A 14,637-nucleotide genomic window follows, 5' to 3' on the forward strand; every position below is an offset into this window, starting at 1 on the left:
AAACCCACCTCCACTTACATAAGAGCGAAGGTTTCTGCTCATGCATCTGCTAGGTTTGGGGGACTGCAGGCACTGGCAGGGGGTCATTACTGAAGTTCCAGCTGTTGTTTTTCCCAGCCATCCTTGCATGCTTTCCTAATCAGCCTTGGCTTCAAGACTCCCTCCTGCCAGTTCCTTATCTTGGAGCAGCCTGTTCTGCCTACACAGCGGAGAATATTGGTGGACCAGCAACGGACTATTTCCCAGTTAACCCATTCTAATACATGCCTTGTTAAACTGTACAACTGGAGCTACAAAAAGAGTGAAAGGGCCACCTGAGATCTCTTGAATGGGGTTCTGTGTGCCAGCTCACATTATCTGCTACTCTTTGGAATACTGCCAGAGTGTGGGGTTTGTTTTTAGGCATCAAAGAAGACCTTAGGGTCTCTTGTTATAGTTGACAACAAAAGCTTTTTTTTTAAGTCAAATGCTAGCATAACACATCATTTGCTGTAGTGTTGGAAGGATTGGGAGTTTAGGAAGTTTCACCTAATTGCTGAATTGAAGGTTGCAGCCCTGATCTAAATTGTGAGGTTCCTCTATGTGGTGTGGCTGTTTGTGTGTGATGAGTGTGTGCTACACTGCAGTTCTGGCTGATAGGAGGACTTTAGGCTTTTGAGAATGTCAGCAATTCAGTACTGGGAATCCATCTGATCCTGATCCCTCATCCTGTTGTCTCTAAATATTCTTTCAAATAGTCCCATACTAAAAAATCCTTTAGCAGGTATCTGGATCTTCTGTGATGTTCTCACTTACCTTTTTTTTTTGGTGACTTATTAGGCCTTGGAAGGATTGTCCTGTTTTCAGAGAAAGGGAGATCACTTAAACTGTTCAGTGTGACGTACTGTTCTGTGGTACATGCACAATGTCATTAGGATGCCAGAAGCAGCCACTTCCTTGAGTTTCTTGAACATTAACACTTTTTTCCTTTGGCTTTATGTAATAAGGTTGGCAGTCATGAAGCAAAAAATACTGTGTTCTGCCATGATATGACTCATAAAATTAACCTGACAGCAATATTTTACCAGCACTGTGACTTGAAGCACCACTTAGGAAGATTGCCTTAAACTCTTATTTTAAGGAAGTGGCAGTTTTCTTTGTGCCAGTCTTTAATTGCTTCCAGTAAAATTGCTATGAGAATTGTTGGCAAATCCTGAGCTCTTTCAGCCAAAATAGTTTGCTTTTTCCGGAAGTGGTAGGAGAAAAGATGCTTGCTGCTGGTGGAGCATTCTGGTAGGTTCTAACACCTCACTCTTTAGGGCAGGCATTTGAAATGTCAGGGATGTGTCTTCTGTCTAACTGAGCTCAGCTTAGCTAAATGTAATTTAATTGTATCATGGAAGACTTGCAAGAAGGCGTGTGGCAGAGAGCTAGATCTTAGCCTGTTACATCTGCTCTGGTCCTGACCCAGGCTGCCTGTGTATCTAGGCACTGCTCAGACTGAACCAGGGCAGCTGGTACCTGCAGGAAGCTTGTGCCATTTCCCCCACATGGCTCGTGAGGGAACGTCAGAACCTGCTGACTGAACCTCACTATTAATCACCTTGAGTCAACATCATTTATTAGCTCAAGTGCTTAAGAAGTTTGTGGAGAAACACAAATTTCATTTGTTTCTGATGCATGTTTGTGTTGCCTGCGCGATGCAACAGGAACGTGGATTCCCAGTTTTCTTTGAAACCCTTAACCTGTCCCTCTGCCTACCACCTGCCTTCACAAAATCTGATTCTCAAAGACCTTAAAGGTTGCAGAAGTTGATGGTGACAAGATTCCATGAATACACTCCTCTTAATGCTTAGTTTCAGTTACAATGGATGGTTGAATAAATAAAAGGAAACAAAAGGGCAGTAATCACACATTTTTAATCCACAAATATGATAACACATCATTTACTTAAGGTAATCTGAACATTGCCCACATTTTAGCAATGTTATTACATACCAAGCTACACATACAAAAGTAAACAATGAATATACAGGATATGCAAGTATGAGAAATACTTGAAAACATTCTCTTTCCTTAAGGCTACTCAGATTTATAAATAAAACAACAGATGTTGTTGATTCAGTGTGTCTAAAATACCAGAAGCTGAATATTGGTACTTGAAACAGACAAAGTCACAGATTCAAGATGTCCAAAGGAAAGGGATATCCTGTATGTTTAATCTATTTTTCTGACTTTAAGAAGAGAACTTAGCTTGTCTGCTACAAGTGAAACAAACACACAAAACTGACATGTGCACTGGGGACAGGAGCGTTGGATACAATAAATACTGTTCCAATGCATCAACTGATGAGTACAAGCCTGGGAAAAATGCAGCTAATGGTGCATAGGGATATGGCTCTGAAAATGGCTGCACTTGCAACCCCTGATATTGGTATGTCATGACTGTGCTGTGTTGCAGAGAAATTGCTCACCTTCATTGCCACTAAATACACCTTTTATGGTTAAAATAAATAGGTGAGGGAAATTTACATCATTGCAAACTGCTCTGCTCATGGTCTTACGCTGCTGTTTTTACTGCACTCCAAAATGAGTTCTGGGAGCAGATAAAAATCCACCTAGTGCAACCCACATGATCTGGGTGTGTGTATTAGCTGTATGAAGGTGTGTGTGCAACGTCACAGTCAAAATAGTTGTCAGAGATAAAATACAGAAGAATAATACCAATTTGAACATTTTTTTCTACTAAGAGTTTACATGAGAAACATAATTTTCCCCTATCCTCAAGTGATCAACACTGGAAGTTTTCCTTAGAAAGGAATGGCTTTCAAATATATTTTTTCTTTTGGGTATGTGCATCTCTGTGTTGTAACATATGTGATGTGGAAGGCATAAAGGGCAAAGAGTGGTTTCCAAACATACTTTTGTTACTTAGGTTCGGTCAGCACCCAGCTAGCTGCAGGATTCTCCAAGTGGCAAGCTGGTTCACCTGCTCTGCTCCCTTTCTCCCTTCATCCCAACAAAACTGTACAGAAGCCAGTATTTCTTTGCTGAATGTTTTCAGTTCAAAAACATCAGTGTATTTGTTTAAAAAAGGTTAAAAAATAGTCACTGAAAACATTCTGAACAAAAAGTCACTCCTAAAGCTGCATCTATTCTCTTAAGAGTACTGTGGATATATGACACTGGGATGGCACTGCAAGCAGAGTGGATGAGGTTCCTTTTTCTCACACCTCTGTTCTACTGTAGGCACAAATGAACATCATGGACACGAGTAACAGTTTTATCTAGGCTGAATACTTCAAGGGTAGGGGATGTAAATGCCACTTTGTTGTTCCATTGCTGTCTTAGTTGCGGTCTTCACAAGTACAACTTCAAAACCTTCACAAAGAACATTTTGTTCTGTCAAGCAAAGCAGTAAGAGCACAAAGAACAGCAAACCTGTCAGCCTAAATTCATCCAATGGTACCAAATGCGTAAACCCTGAGTGGGGAAATTGATATCCTGTCTGGTTTTCTGGCTAGAGCTTGAACCACTGAGCTGCTTTTCAAAATTAAACCCTTCTCTCTGTTATTAGCACACATAAACCAAAACTCTCCAGTGGAAATATTGCTTCATAAAGCAGTTCTTGACATTTCCTCCCACTTCTACTTAGTTGGTATTATTTGTTATTCCTTTCTTAGACGTAAATACCATGTAAACTTAGAGATGCCATCTTGTGTTGATCCTGATCCTTTTGTAAGGAGTAAGCTTAATTCATTACAACCCTGCTTTCTGTCTTAGCTTTTTCAGTTAGCTTGAAAATAACAAAAACATACACACCAAGGGCCTGGGGGTAGATTCCATGCATTGCTCTGTTGCCTTCTGTCTGTCTTTGCATAGCCATGCGTTTGAGTTGTCTCTCTTTTCACAAAGCTAGTAAGGTCACGGTGTATAGCAATCTGTTTCTGAACAATGTATATCAGCAGCCTTGTTCACTCAGCTCCTTAGACTGAATTATTTGGACAAAATATTAGAATGGATTGCTTTCTGATTTAGTTTTCCATTTCATCATGAGCCTGGTGAGCACTTTCTGGCTCCTGCTGGAGACTGCGGTAAGAGAGTGGCGGGAAGGAAGCTCACTTGCTCACCACGGCTCATGAAGGATGGCTGGTTCTAGAGAGTTTTTGGTTAGTTTCTTGGTTTTGAATGCAGTTTCAGAGGATCTTCTCATCAAGTAGCTTGTTGATCCCATCACAGATCTTTTTAAGGTATGGCCGACAGTCCCCATCGAGACTGTACAGGGCAGTTAGGAATTCCACATCGGCAAAGTGATTGAAGACGTGGTTGATGCGCCCGTGGGATCGCGGTGTCAGATGTCGATCTACAAGTTCGTGCACAAGGTCCTTACATTCATTCAGAAGTTCTGCCAGAACATTTCTGTCAAAAGTGTATTCTACCTCGTAGAAACTGACAATTGTCATGGCTGTTTGATTCAGCTTCTTCCTGAACTTGTCTACAATTTCCAGCTCTTCTTGGTTGAACTGATTATTTCGATAGAGGATCCCAATTTTTATAGCCACTTTAATCAGGTCTTTCATAATTTTATGGGCTTCCTTTTTGTTTCTTGTGTGTTCTTTTGTTACTTTGTACAGCTCGTCGAAGATTTCACTGCTTGTGTCGTCAATTAGCATGTTAGCCATAGTTTTGCTTGCCATTTTACTCAGGATCTTTTTTTGGGCTTGCAGTGCAAGATTCTTGGAACTGAAACAATCAGGACCTGTTTCAGGATAGCAGAGAAGAAAATGTTAATTTTATTTGGCGACTAATTTTTGTATCAGTTAAGAAGAACAGTACCTACACACCTAATTGACACATTGCATGTGCCACTGATCATTGTATATAGTCATGATTCCAACAATGGGAACACATCTGGCACCGTGTTTCCAGGTATCCTTGGAGCCTCAAACATCCATGTTCCAGATCTTGCTGTCCTTGAAGATTTTTTGCTTACGAGTGAAGAACAGAATATTTTGGCAGGGGATATCTATATAAGTTCTTTACTAGTCTATTAATGTGGAAATTGAACACTAAAGCTTTCCTGGCAGAAAAATCCATAGAGCTATTGTGGTCTAAATGAAACATAAGCCTTCAGAGACAAGCAAAAGAAGGTAGAGAGAAATGAACGAACCTGGAAGAGTTCTACTTTTGGTCACTAGGCGGCACTCTTGTACCACCGTCAGACAAAGAGCATCTCAGGTAAGGGCTGACAAAGCAGACTGATAAATACAGATCTCAGATAAGAGCTAATAAAGCAGATTGCTAAGCATGGCTTTATTTTGCTTTAGCCTCTAGTAAGGATGCCTTTTCTGTTTGTTACCCCCTTGCAAAACTATAGAATGTGACTTCTGTAAAATGCTGGTGTGTCAGTCAGTGTCTGTGCTTCCTGCCAGATGAAGATACCTGTGCTGTTTGTTTCACATCTAGCAAAAAAGTACCTTGCATTTGATATCTTTTAACCATCTCTGCAAGTGTCACTTGGCGTAGTGCCTGAGCACGTGGCTATTCCTGCTGGATTTTACCTAATGAACTTCTATGATTATTGGTAGAGATTAATTTGACCTTCCTCTGTTTTCCACATTAATGTTGCTTTTAAGTGCCCCCATGTGGACAAAATAAAGGAAATAGAATAATTTCATATGAAATAACTATCCAGTTTAATACCAGGGTGGTGAAGTCTCTGCTGGATAAAAGGGCATTTTACTGCTGTAGCTGAGCAGTGATGAGTGTGTGTGTGCTGGGGCTTACAGCCAGTGAAGTGAGTGCCAAGCAACAGCAGTGACCATTTTGGTATAAGCTTTCCCGTCACATCTCTTCTTGGTATTTGCTCAAGCAAAGGAGATGCCTGTCTTTCCCTGACAGCTGAGGACCCTTCTCTGCTCACTGAGACCAGGGACATGGCTGGTGTAAGCAGGATAGAGGTAGCCATATCCTTCACCACTTTCTGGGAAACCAGACCACTGGGAGATTAGGGATAAAACCCCAAATTTCCAGTCCTGATTTGATTTTGGAGCCTAAGTGGGTCTTGGGCTGATTGGGTGAGCTCTGGAGGCCCTTTCAGCCTTCAGCACATGCAGTCACCTTGCTGCTCAGCTGTTATCTGTCAGTGTGATAGCCTCACCTCTCCTTCCTCTGCACCCTGCATCCTTGCATGAGGAAGAAGGTGTGCTAGGGACTAGTGCTCATTTTGAATCAGTAACACTGAGTTCAAAAGGTCTTCTGTTTAAATCCAGTTCTTCAAGTTAACCAGAATATTAATGTTGTCATTTTTCTGTGTGTGCTACAGCTGTACTGCTGAGTAATATAAAAGAATAACACTAAATTTCAGCTGAACCACTACCTGGAAAGAATAATTCAGTGTGCCTAAAAGGGTTGGCTGTCATTTAGAGAGAAATTTGTGGGGCTGAGCTGGAGGAGCTGATTGGAGGAAACAGAAAAACTGTGATTGAATCTAGAAATTATAAAAGAAGGATGAAAACATTATTTCACTTAGCAGTACGTGGGTATATAAATAGTAGCTGTGATGAGTAATTATGTGCATTTGACACAGTGAAAAGAAATAGTAATATTAATGTCTGTTTTTGTAGTAAGTGTTGGCTATTCATCAAGTTGTTCAGCATCTGTTTTGATCAAAGCCTGAAAATAACTGCAGTAAATTTGGAGAATATTATTTTTACTGACATTAATAGCACTTTAGCCTCTGTGTCATTTTCACCAGGTGATAGCCCAGTTGGCTCCCACAGGTGCTCAGTTCTGCTGCAGCAAGAGCTTTGCAGAGCTGTTTTGATTCTGCTGCTCAAAGTCAGCAGTTGTGTCACCTTCCCTGTGTCTTTGGTATGCCAGCATATCTGTGGCAGAGCCAGGACCAGCACAAGCACCAGCACATTCTCAAATGCATGCAACTGCAATGTTAAGTTAGCATGTACAAGCTTCTAATAAGCTTATCAGAAGTGAGATTTTTCTGCCATAAAAACTCCAAGGTTCTGAGGTGTTTTCCTATATTCAAAGTCCTGTCTCTCATCTACAAAACTGAAGAGAGTGGACTCTTCAAAGAGGGTTTTTTTCCCTTTGTGACAGCCCTGGGTTTGGCACCTCAGATGATGGTAACAGTACAAGATGCAAACTCTGGAGATGGGCAACACAGCCAGAGGGTATCAGCCTGAGCCTAGCTGAATGTTAAGGCTGGAACATTGTTCTGTGACAAGTCCCAAGTGTGGGATGATACTAAGCTCCCTCTTGCCCTTCTAAAAGTGAAATAAAATAATCTGTTATTACATTGGAGCTGCTCAGCTTTCCTATAGAGACTGTATTGCCCTTTCCTCTATCACTCCCTAATGCTATGTCCTTCCTGTATTCTCCTATCTTACTCTTCTCTGCATGCCTCCTGTCCCTGCTGCAGTCCCCTTCACCACTTCATGCTCCTGTCTCGCCATGGCCCCTCTAGCACCTAAGCTGTGCCAGGCACAAGAGCTCAGAGCCCTCAGAAACTAGGCAGATCCAAAATATTTCATGTTCCTTTCTCCCATCTCCCTCCATGACTGGTACTGCTCTGTGTATTGTAAAATCTGTGATGGCTGGTAATCTCACCACCATGGCTGCCAGGTGCTCTCTTCCAGTCACCTCTACTAGGCAGACAAGGTCTTGATGGGGCACAGGACAAGCTTGTGCAGCTGCAGCATACTGTGGTGCTCTATGTTTAATACAGAAGAAGCATCCTGCTGCCACATTCCCTCTACCATGTCAGGAAACTGCTGAGGCGCTCAGGGAGGAGGAAACGTGCAGCTCAGCTGTGCTAGCAAGCTGCCAACCTGGACACTAAGATCGCTGCTCTGCAGAGCCACAGCCCATGGTCTCCATCTGCCCAAACACCTACTGACGGGGTCAGACAACGTGCATGTGATGAGGAGGAGGTAGACAACAGTCATCAGCCCACTCGTGCAGTCTGGACAAGTGTGGTGTGTTTGCAAAGGGCTGTGCTCTGCTTAAATTCAGAGTGTACAGCCATGTGGGCTGGGAGGAGTGAGAGAGACTGGATTGATCACTTGGATTCCTGCCTCTAAAGTCACGCAGCACTCAGGCACTAAGGTGACGCCTTGCCTTTGAAAGACCCCAAGTGGTTAGCCACATGATTAAATTCAGGCTTTCATGCAGACTGCAGGTTTACTGTGGCAGCCTTTTCTTGCTGCAGCACACTGCTCATTACACCAAACACAACATCTTCGCCTCCTACATACAGCAATTCTATTTTCTGCTTTCTTTTGTCCAGCAAAACAAATCAGCAAAAACATTAAAGATGCTATTAGCTTTCAAGAACATTACACCGAAGCAAAAGAAGAAAAAACAACCTCTGACTATCCTGCTTTGCTGGGTAATGATTAGCTTCCATTATAGAAGGTCTGACATCTTAGTTTTTGCTAAAGTAAAGACCAGTTTTGCCTTCAGATATGCTCTCTCCCTCTCTGTCATCCACAGAGCTGTGTATGATTAAAGCTATTTTAAAAGCCCCTGGTGATGGGATTGACCCCACAGCAATCTTCCATCCTTTAAGAAGTGCAGATCTCCAGAGCTGTGGTACCCAAAGAAGGAATGGCACAGGCCCAGCTGCAGGCAGGCAGGATGAAGGGGAGAGCCTCCCCATGCCTGGACAGCCCACAGTCAGGATGCTGCATCACTCCCCACCACTGACAGCCCAGCCTCTGGCACACAGTGCTGAACATGACAAAGATGTCTCACATCCACTAAACTTAATAACAGGAATGCTTAATAACAGAGTTGCTTAATAACAGAAGTGTGGGAAAAGTTTGGCAACTCTAGACACTAGATGTAATACTTTATATTTTAAGAGTTTCTGAGACTAAAATGCAAGAGCATCTGTAACAGTCTCAAAATGTTTTTCTTCCAGATGGCTGTACCAAGTACAAAATGGTTAGAACTAAACGCTCAGCAATACCATTTTCATGTAAATATCCATTCAGCCACTCTGTACAAAGCAGACGGCAGAACCAGTGAACCAGAACATGCTCTGCTACGACCAGGAGAGAGCATGGGCAACGTTTTCTGAACGCACCTATGTGAACGTGGAAACAAACCTTCCAAGCACATGAATCCATTTCCTTCCCAGTTAGCCACTTCTTACTCAAAGGTGGCAAACGTCTGGAAGACCTCTTGAAGACCTCTTGAAGTGAGCTCTGGAGCGGGTGTTGCTTCCCAGGTACAAATGGAGAAGTCTGAAGAGTTTCTATGGAGTTCTCTTAGTGTATTTTGGATTGTATTAGCAGGCTTGCTTGGAGAGAAGGGATACAAAGCAATTTCTTTGTTTCTGTCACACGTGGAGTTTGACATCTGACACTGGGAGTTGTTAGTGTAGTGCCTGCTGCAGCTTGTACTAGCTAATTCGGCTACCTCAGCCATTGACTTCACCTGCTTTGAAGTGACTCATGCCTGGAGCTGTGTGCCTTACTTAGACTGTCAGTATAGCCGCAGCTCCCAGCAGCTGGTGGTAGGCTGGGTTTTCAAGCTGTTGTTAAGAAGTGATGTGTGGGGAGCATGGAGCTTGAGAGCATCGTGGAAAGAGGAGTTGAGCTGTTCTAAGTTAAAGGACTAAAATAAAACCATGAAGAGGCTGCAGGACTGCAGTGGGCTCCTCCAGCCTGGCAGGAATGGAAGGTGATATGAATCAGGAAAGATCCTTGCATCTGTGCTCCAGCTGTACTGAAATTAGGCAAAGGGCTGAATCTTAAGAGGGAGATACATAGGAAAGGAAAGATGATGAAGAGGCTGAAATATTTTTAATACTCCTGAATCTTCAATTTTCAAATGCTGTGCAGCCTGTGCAGCAGAAGACAGGCTTTAAGGAGTCAGCAATGCTGCTGGAAACATGGGCAGCTTTCCAGCTGCCAGCAGTTGCTCATGCTTGTGGGAGATGGACTAAGCCAAGGGACAGGCCACTCAGAGCCTGTAACATAGCTGGGTATAGCAATGAAATAGCTGGGTAGTGAAAACTGCTGTAGCAATGTGCTGGTTTGGTGATTTGTGTGACCCAGTTTGAATGCATCTGTGTGTGTTAACCTAGTGACATACCTGCCCCTGAGAGTCTGGCAGTGCCAGTGAGAAGGAATGAGGCAGCTGTCTCATTAAGCTCTGGCAGACAGTTAAATGAGCATTGAGTGCTGCTGCTGGTGTTGGTAATCCATTGGGCTGGCACCTTGCTTCATTATAACCTGGAGTTACCTGGAATGTCTCTTTTTCTTGACAGAAGCAGTTTAGAAAGCATAAGAGTAGGGAGTTTTATCAAGTTTTTTATGCAAAGCTTTAAGGACAAGGAAAAGCCAGTGTGGCTTTAGAGAGGAGAAAAAAAAAACCAACAAAAAATCACGTTGGCTTGATTTGCAGCATTCAGGCAAAATGTTGAGGTAATAAGCTGCTATTAAGCATTGCTTCCCTGCAGTAAGATTGCTTAGGAAAGTGAGCTGCAGAACCCAGGATTTTAAAATAGCTCTAAAAGCAGGAAAGAAAGTGCCCTAAAAGCCTGTCTCCTGTGGCACTTTCATACAGAGCGGCCAGGGAGTGAGCCGTGAGTGTGTGTATTGCTCTTGGACAGCTACAGGATCACTGCAGAAGAAACATTCAGTGTTTCCACTAACTTTAAGCCAAGAAATCCGATAGACCAGATGGAATATATCAGCTTTCAGGGAGGGCCAATTTAAACTTGTGTAAGCACCTGGGCCTGGTGCTCAAACTTTTAACACTTCTGAATTGTTAGTATGAACATGAAAGGGTTGCTCATTTCCGCAGTGGAACAGGAGATTACAGACTGATAATTATATGATCCTGGGAGAATGCACTGGCATTCAACATCTGAAGGCAAAACTTAGACATGCTGGAAATGGCAGCAATAGCTCTGTAGGGAGGGAACATGACTGACTGGAAAAAAAGAAAAAGACCATTTTTCCTTTCAGTGCTTTATGTGAGCAGCAATCATGCTGCAAAGAAGTACTGTCTGGGAATGTAGTGACTGGAGATTCCTAATGATAGTCTTATTTCAGCAGCTGGCTTGGATTCGGCATTTACTTTACTATTAATACATTGTTGCTATGTACTGGAGTGTGCCTCTTAATGCTTGGCAGAAATAGTGGTAAGCTGGGGAGCCCCTTCTGTAAAGAGAAGAGGAGCAATGCAGAATAAGCTTTGTCTCCATGATGCCTCCACAGACAAGATCCAGGGGGAGAGAAGCTCAGCTGCAGTTTCCATCAGTTCTGCTGGAGTTGCCAAGAATGGGGCTGGCTCAGCTTTTCTCCTGCTACCCCTAGCAGCTTGCTAGGAATCGAACTACACTGCTGTAGTCTTCTCCTGTGTCTAAAAGCAGTAGCTGGCAAGTGGTGTCTGGGTAACAGCACTGTTCCACAGCTAAAGCTGGCCACTGTGGAAACCTTCACAAGAGCTCCCTTGATCATATGGCAGAGCTGACATGATGCTCTAAGTTTGCATGGCTGCTGTTTGGCATTACAGATGAGACATTACACTCAGTCATATCCTGAAAGCTTGTGAGAGAGGAAACCACTCCCTGACAAAAAGACTTGCTGAGGGTCATCTCTGTGCATGGTGTCCCTGCACCACAAATGAAACAGTGGTAGCAGGCAGTGACTGCTTTGCTAAGGACCCAGCCCTTGGGTCTAGCCCGCCAAGTATGAGCTTGGCACATGAAAGCAGTAAAGTCACCTCCCTGGAAGTGTCTAATAAAGATGTTAACTTTTAAAAACTATTGCATATATCAGAACCAAACTATGAATTAAGTTCTCTCAGGCAGCACAGGGAATGGTGTCTTTGAAGAATGACTTTGAAGTGTTTGGTTTAAGCTCTGCATCTCACATTTTGCAGCATGCAGGGCAGCTCTGCCAAGGCAGCAAACACATCTGGTTAACTGTTGGCTATTGGTGAAGGTAAACAAGGCAGAGTTTGCTTACACAGCACTCTGAGATACCCACACAGAGTATAAATCAGGCCATCAGGAAGTGATGGTTGTTACACAAATAAGTAAGTCTGTCTGCCAGGAGTGACAGTAAAATACTGGGGTGTTTGGGGGTTTTAAGCTTTACTATCCCAGGTTTTGGTAAAAGGAGCACTATTTTATAAGGAGGTTTAAAGTCTTTCAATGTCAAATCATTATGTTGATAGCAAGTGCAAAAAAAAAAAGATAAAAAAGAAAAGCCTGAACATCCCTACCCCAGGAAACATTGGTTTAACTCTGCCTGCCACTGCAAGGCAAAACCCTCCCATACTGAAGCAAAGGGAGGGATTTGCAATAGTCAGAGCCATAGCAGATCAAAGCATTGCCTGGGTTGATCCTCAGGGAATGAGAATTCAGGAAGATTGGTTACTACATTGTTGCAATGACCTGCTGCTCCTGTTCTTGTATCTGAGACAGAAATTCATGATTATTTTAGTGGGCTTTTCTTCAAATGCTAGCTTTGGTAAAAAAGAACTTTTTTAGAGTAGACAGGCATGCTGACATATCCAAACCACCACATCAGGGTCTTGACAGCTCACAAAACCCAGCAGACAGTGCTTTGGTGGCAATAGGGGCCATGCAGATTGGCTAGGATTTTTTGGCTTTCAAACTGTCAGTGATTTCCCCTATCTCCCCCAGTATATGCTATGTAGAAATCCTAGGCAGTAAGAGTTTAACTTCAGTATGCAACATTCTTTGTCTAATCTCCTTTGTTTTATCCATAATTACTAAGTCTCTTATGCTTTCCTTTTAAAGGCACTGCATTGAAAATAAAATACATCCTGGTGACTTTGTAGCAGAAATACCTACTTAGACAAATAACTATTAACCCTATAGGAAATTATGCTTGTTTTAATGTCTGGCCATGTAATTTTCACATGAAGACAGTAATGAGTTATTCGAAATGTGTTAAGGAGCTGTTTATTGCATAGATGGGACAGAGTCTCTGGTGGAGAATCAGGCATATAATGAATGATAAATCAATTATCTTGTTAAGAAAAAAAGCCTCACAGGCTTCTTTAAAAAGACTCAACCATCAGAGTCTTCCATGCAAAAGTAACAACCATCAAGATAATATTTGCCACTGAGACTCTTAAACTATGAGAAACTCTTCAGGATCTTGCAGCTATCCTGGTTTTATCCAGATAAAATTTCTCTTTGCAGATGATCTGTAGAACTTGCAGCAGTGTTACTTTATGATCAGTTTCCAAAGAGGTAGATTCTGTTTTGAGGAAAAACTCGAAGGGAGAAAGCCCCAAATGGCAAAGGTTGATTAACCACAAATCCAGCCTGTGTTACCTCAGCATGGGGGATCCAGCTACACCTGCTGAAAGGACCCAGCCTCACACCCTGGAACACAGCAGCTAGAATTGCCTCACCTTAAGTTGCTGAGGCTTTCAGTGGCGATTACCAGAGTCTTCACTTCTGGTTTAAAGAAGGTGGAGGTTTTCCTGTGCTTTTGTAGCTCAAATGCTTTCTATTCTTTCCACGGGAGTCTCTTCAGTATGCAGGAGCCAGTCATTCCCAGCAGGAACATAATCGTGTGCAGTTAGTAAAGCAGGGCCTAGCAATGGCAGCCTTAAATATTAAACAAGGCCTCTGTGCAAAGGCGTGCTTTAAACAGATAAAATGCTGCTAAGATGCAGGCTACTGGGGACTGATTCACCAATTTCTCCTCTCCACCCCCTCCCTATTTCTCTTCCCTTCAGGAAGAAAATTCTGAGGGTTTATTTTTGTGCCTTGAACTTGCTTGTTGCTGCACTACACTGCTCTTTCTCCAGAGATGGTGTATTTGCATTCTACATTGAGTAATTCTATTTTTGACTCTAATATATTAAGAACGGCATGAAAAATAACCATGCCTGTGCTCTAGGGACATACAAAATTCCATGAGAAAGCAAGCAATTGGGACCCCAAGGGTAGCTGGTCTGAAGGTGCTGTGAAAACCCAAGATAGCATTTCTCTGTGGCTTCATATGAGGCAGAAAGAAAACAGGGGAAAAGTATTTCTGCTAACTAGGTCAAGGTGAATAAATTTCCAAAAACCCCCTAACAGGCTGCAGCTGCTGGAAGTGTCAAGCTGGTGCTGAGTGGACTCCCCAGCTGCACCAGCTCAGCTCTGCCAAATACAGAGGGACTCCGGCACCGCACCTCTGCAGAACGACACTGGTGCCTCTGCAGCACCCTTCAGCACACTCCTAGACACACCCAACACAGGCCACCTTGTCCCACAGAGGAGGGACTGGAGCAAAAGTGCAGTTTCCTCTTGCGTGCTTTAGTCTTGTATTTTACAACCAAAATCCCCACTGACAGTACTGCTTGGTCACATCTGCTTGAAATGCTTTGAGCACACTGACACAGAGCAAGTGCTGGATGGGCAGAGGGAACACTGAGCAGAGTGTAAATGAGGAGAGACCAAAGGGAGTGGTGGGGAAAGGCAGGCTGTTTAAGCTTGGAATTCATTTAAGGTTAATGGCATCTGTATACCTGGCAAATGAAGGAAAGGCTTTTTTATGAATACACGCTCTTGGTCTACTACTTTGGTATTTAGTTGCTTGACCACTCGGTTTGGAATTATGAAGTGATGGATAGAAGGAGAATGAAACAATGGCA

At 43.0% G+C, this 14,637-nt stretch overlaps 1 protein-coding gene across 1 annotated transcript in view; it reads right to left on the reverse strand.

Annotated features, from left to right (window-relative positions):
- Positions 1-1,879: 1,879 nt before the first annotated feature.
- Positions 1,880-14,637, reverse strand: part of TNFAIP8L3 (TNF alpha induced protein 8 like 3) — a 51,060-nt gene continuing 38,302 nt past the window's right edge. The window contains exon 2 of the mRNA XM_064157631.1: positions 1,880-4,738. Within this exon, the coding sequence (XP_064013701.1) occupies positions 4,176-4,738 (563 nt within the window). The 3' untranslated portion in view covers positions 1,880-4,175. The remainder of the gene's footprint in view (positions 4,739-14,637) is intronic.

The sequence above is a fragment of the Pogoniulus pusillus genome, chromosome 17 (assembly GCF_015220805.1).
Source record: "Pogoniulus pusillus isolate bPogPus1 chromosome 17, bPogPus1.pri, whole genome shotgun sequence".
In the NCBI taxonomy this organism is placed as follows: Eukaryota; Metazoa; Chordata; class Aves; order Piciformes; family Lybiidae; genus Pogoniulus; species Pogoniulus pusillus.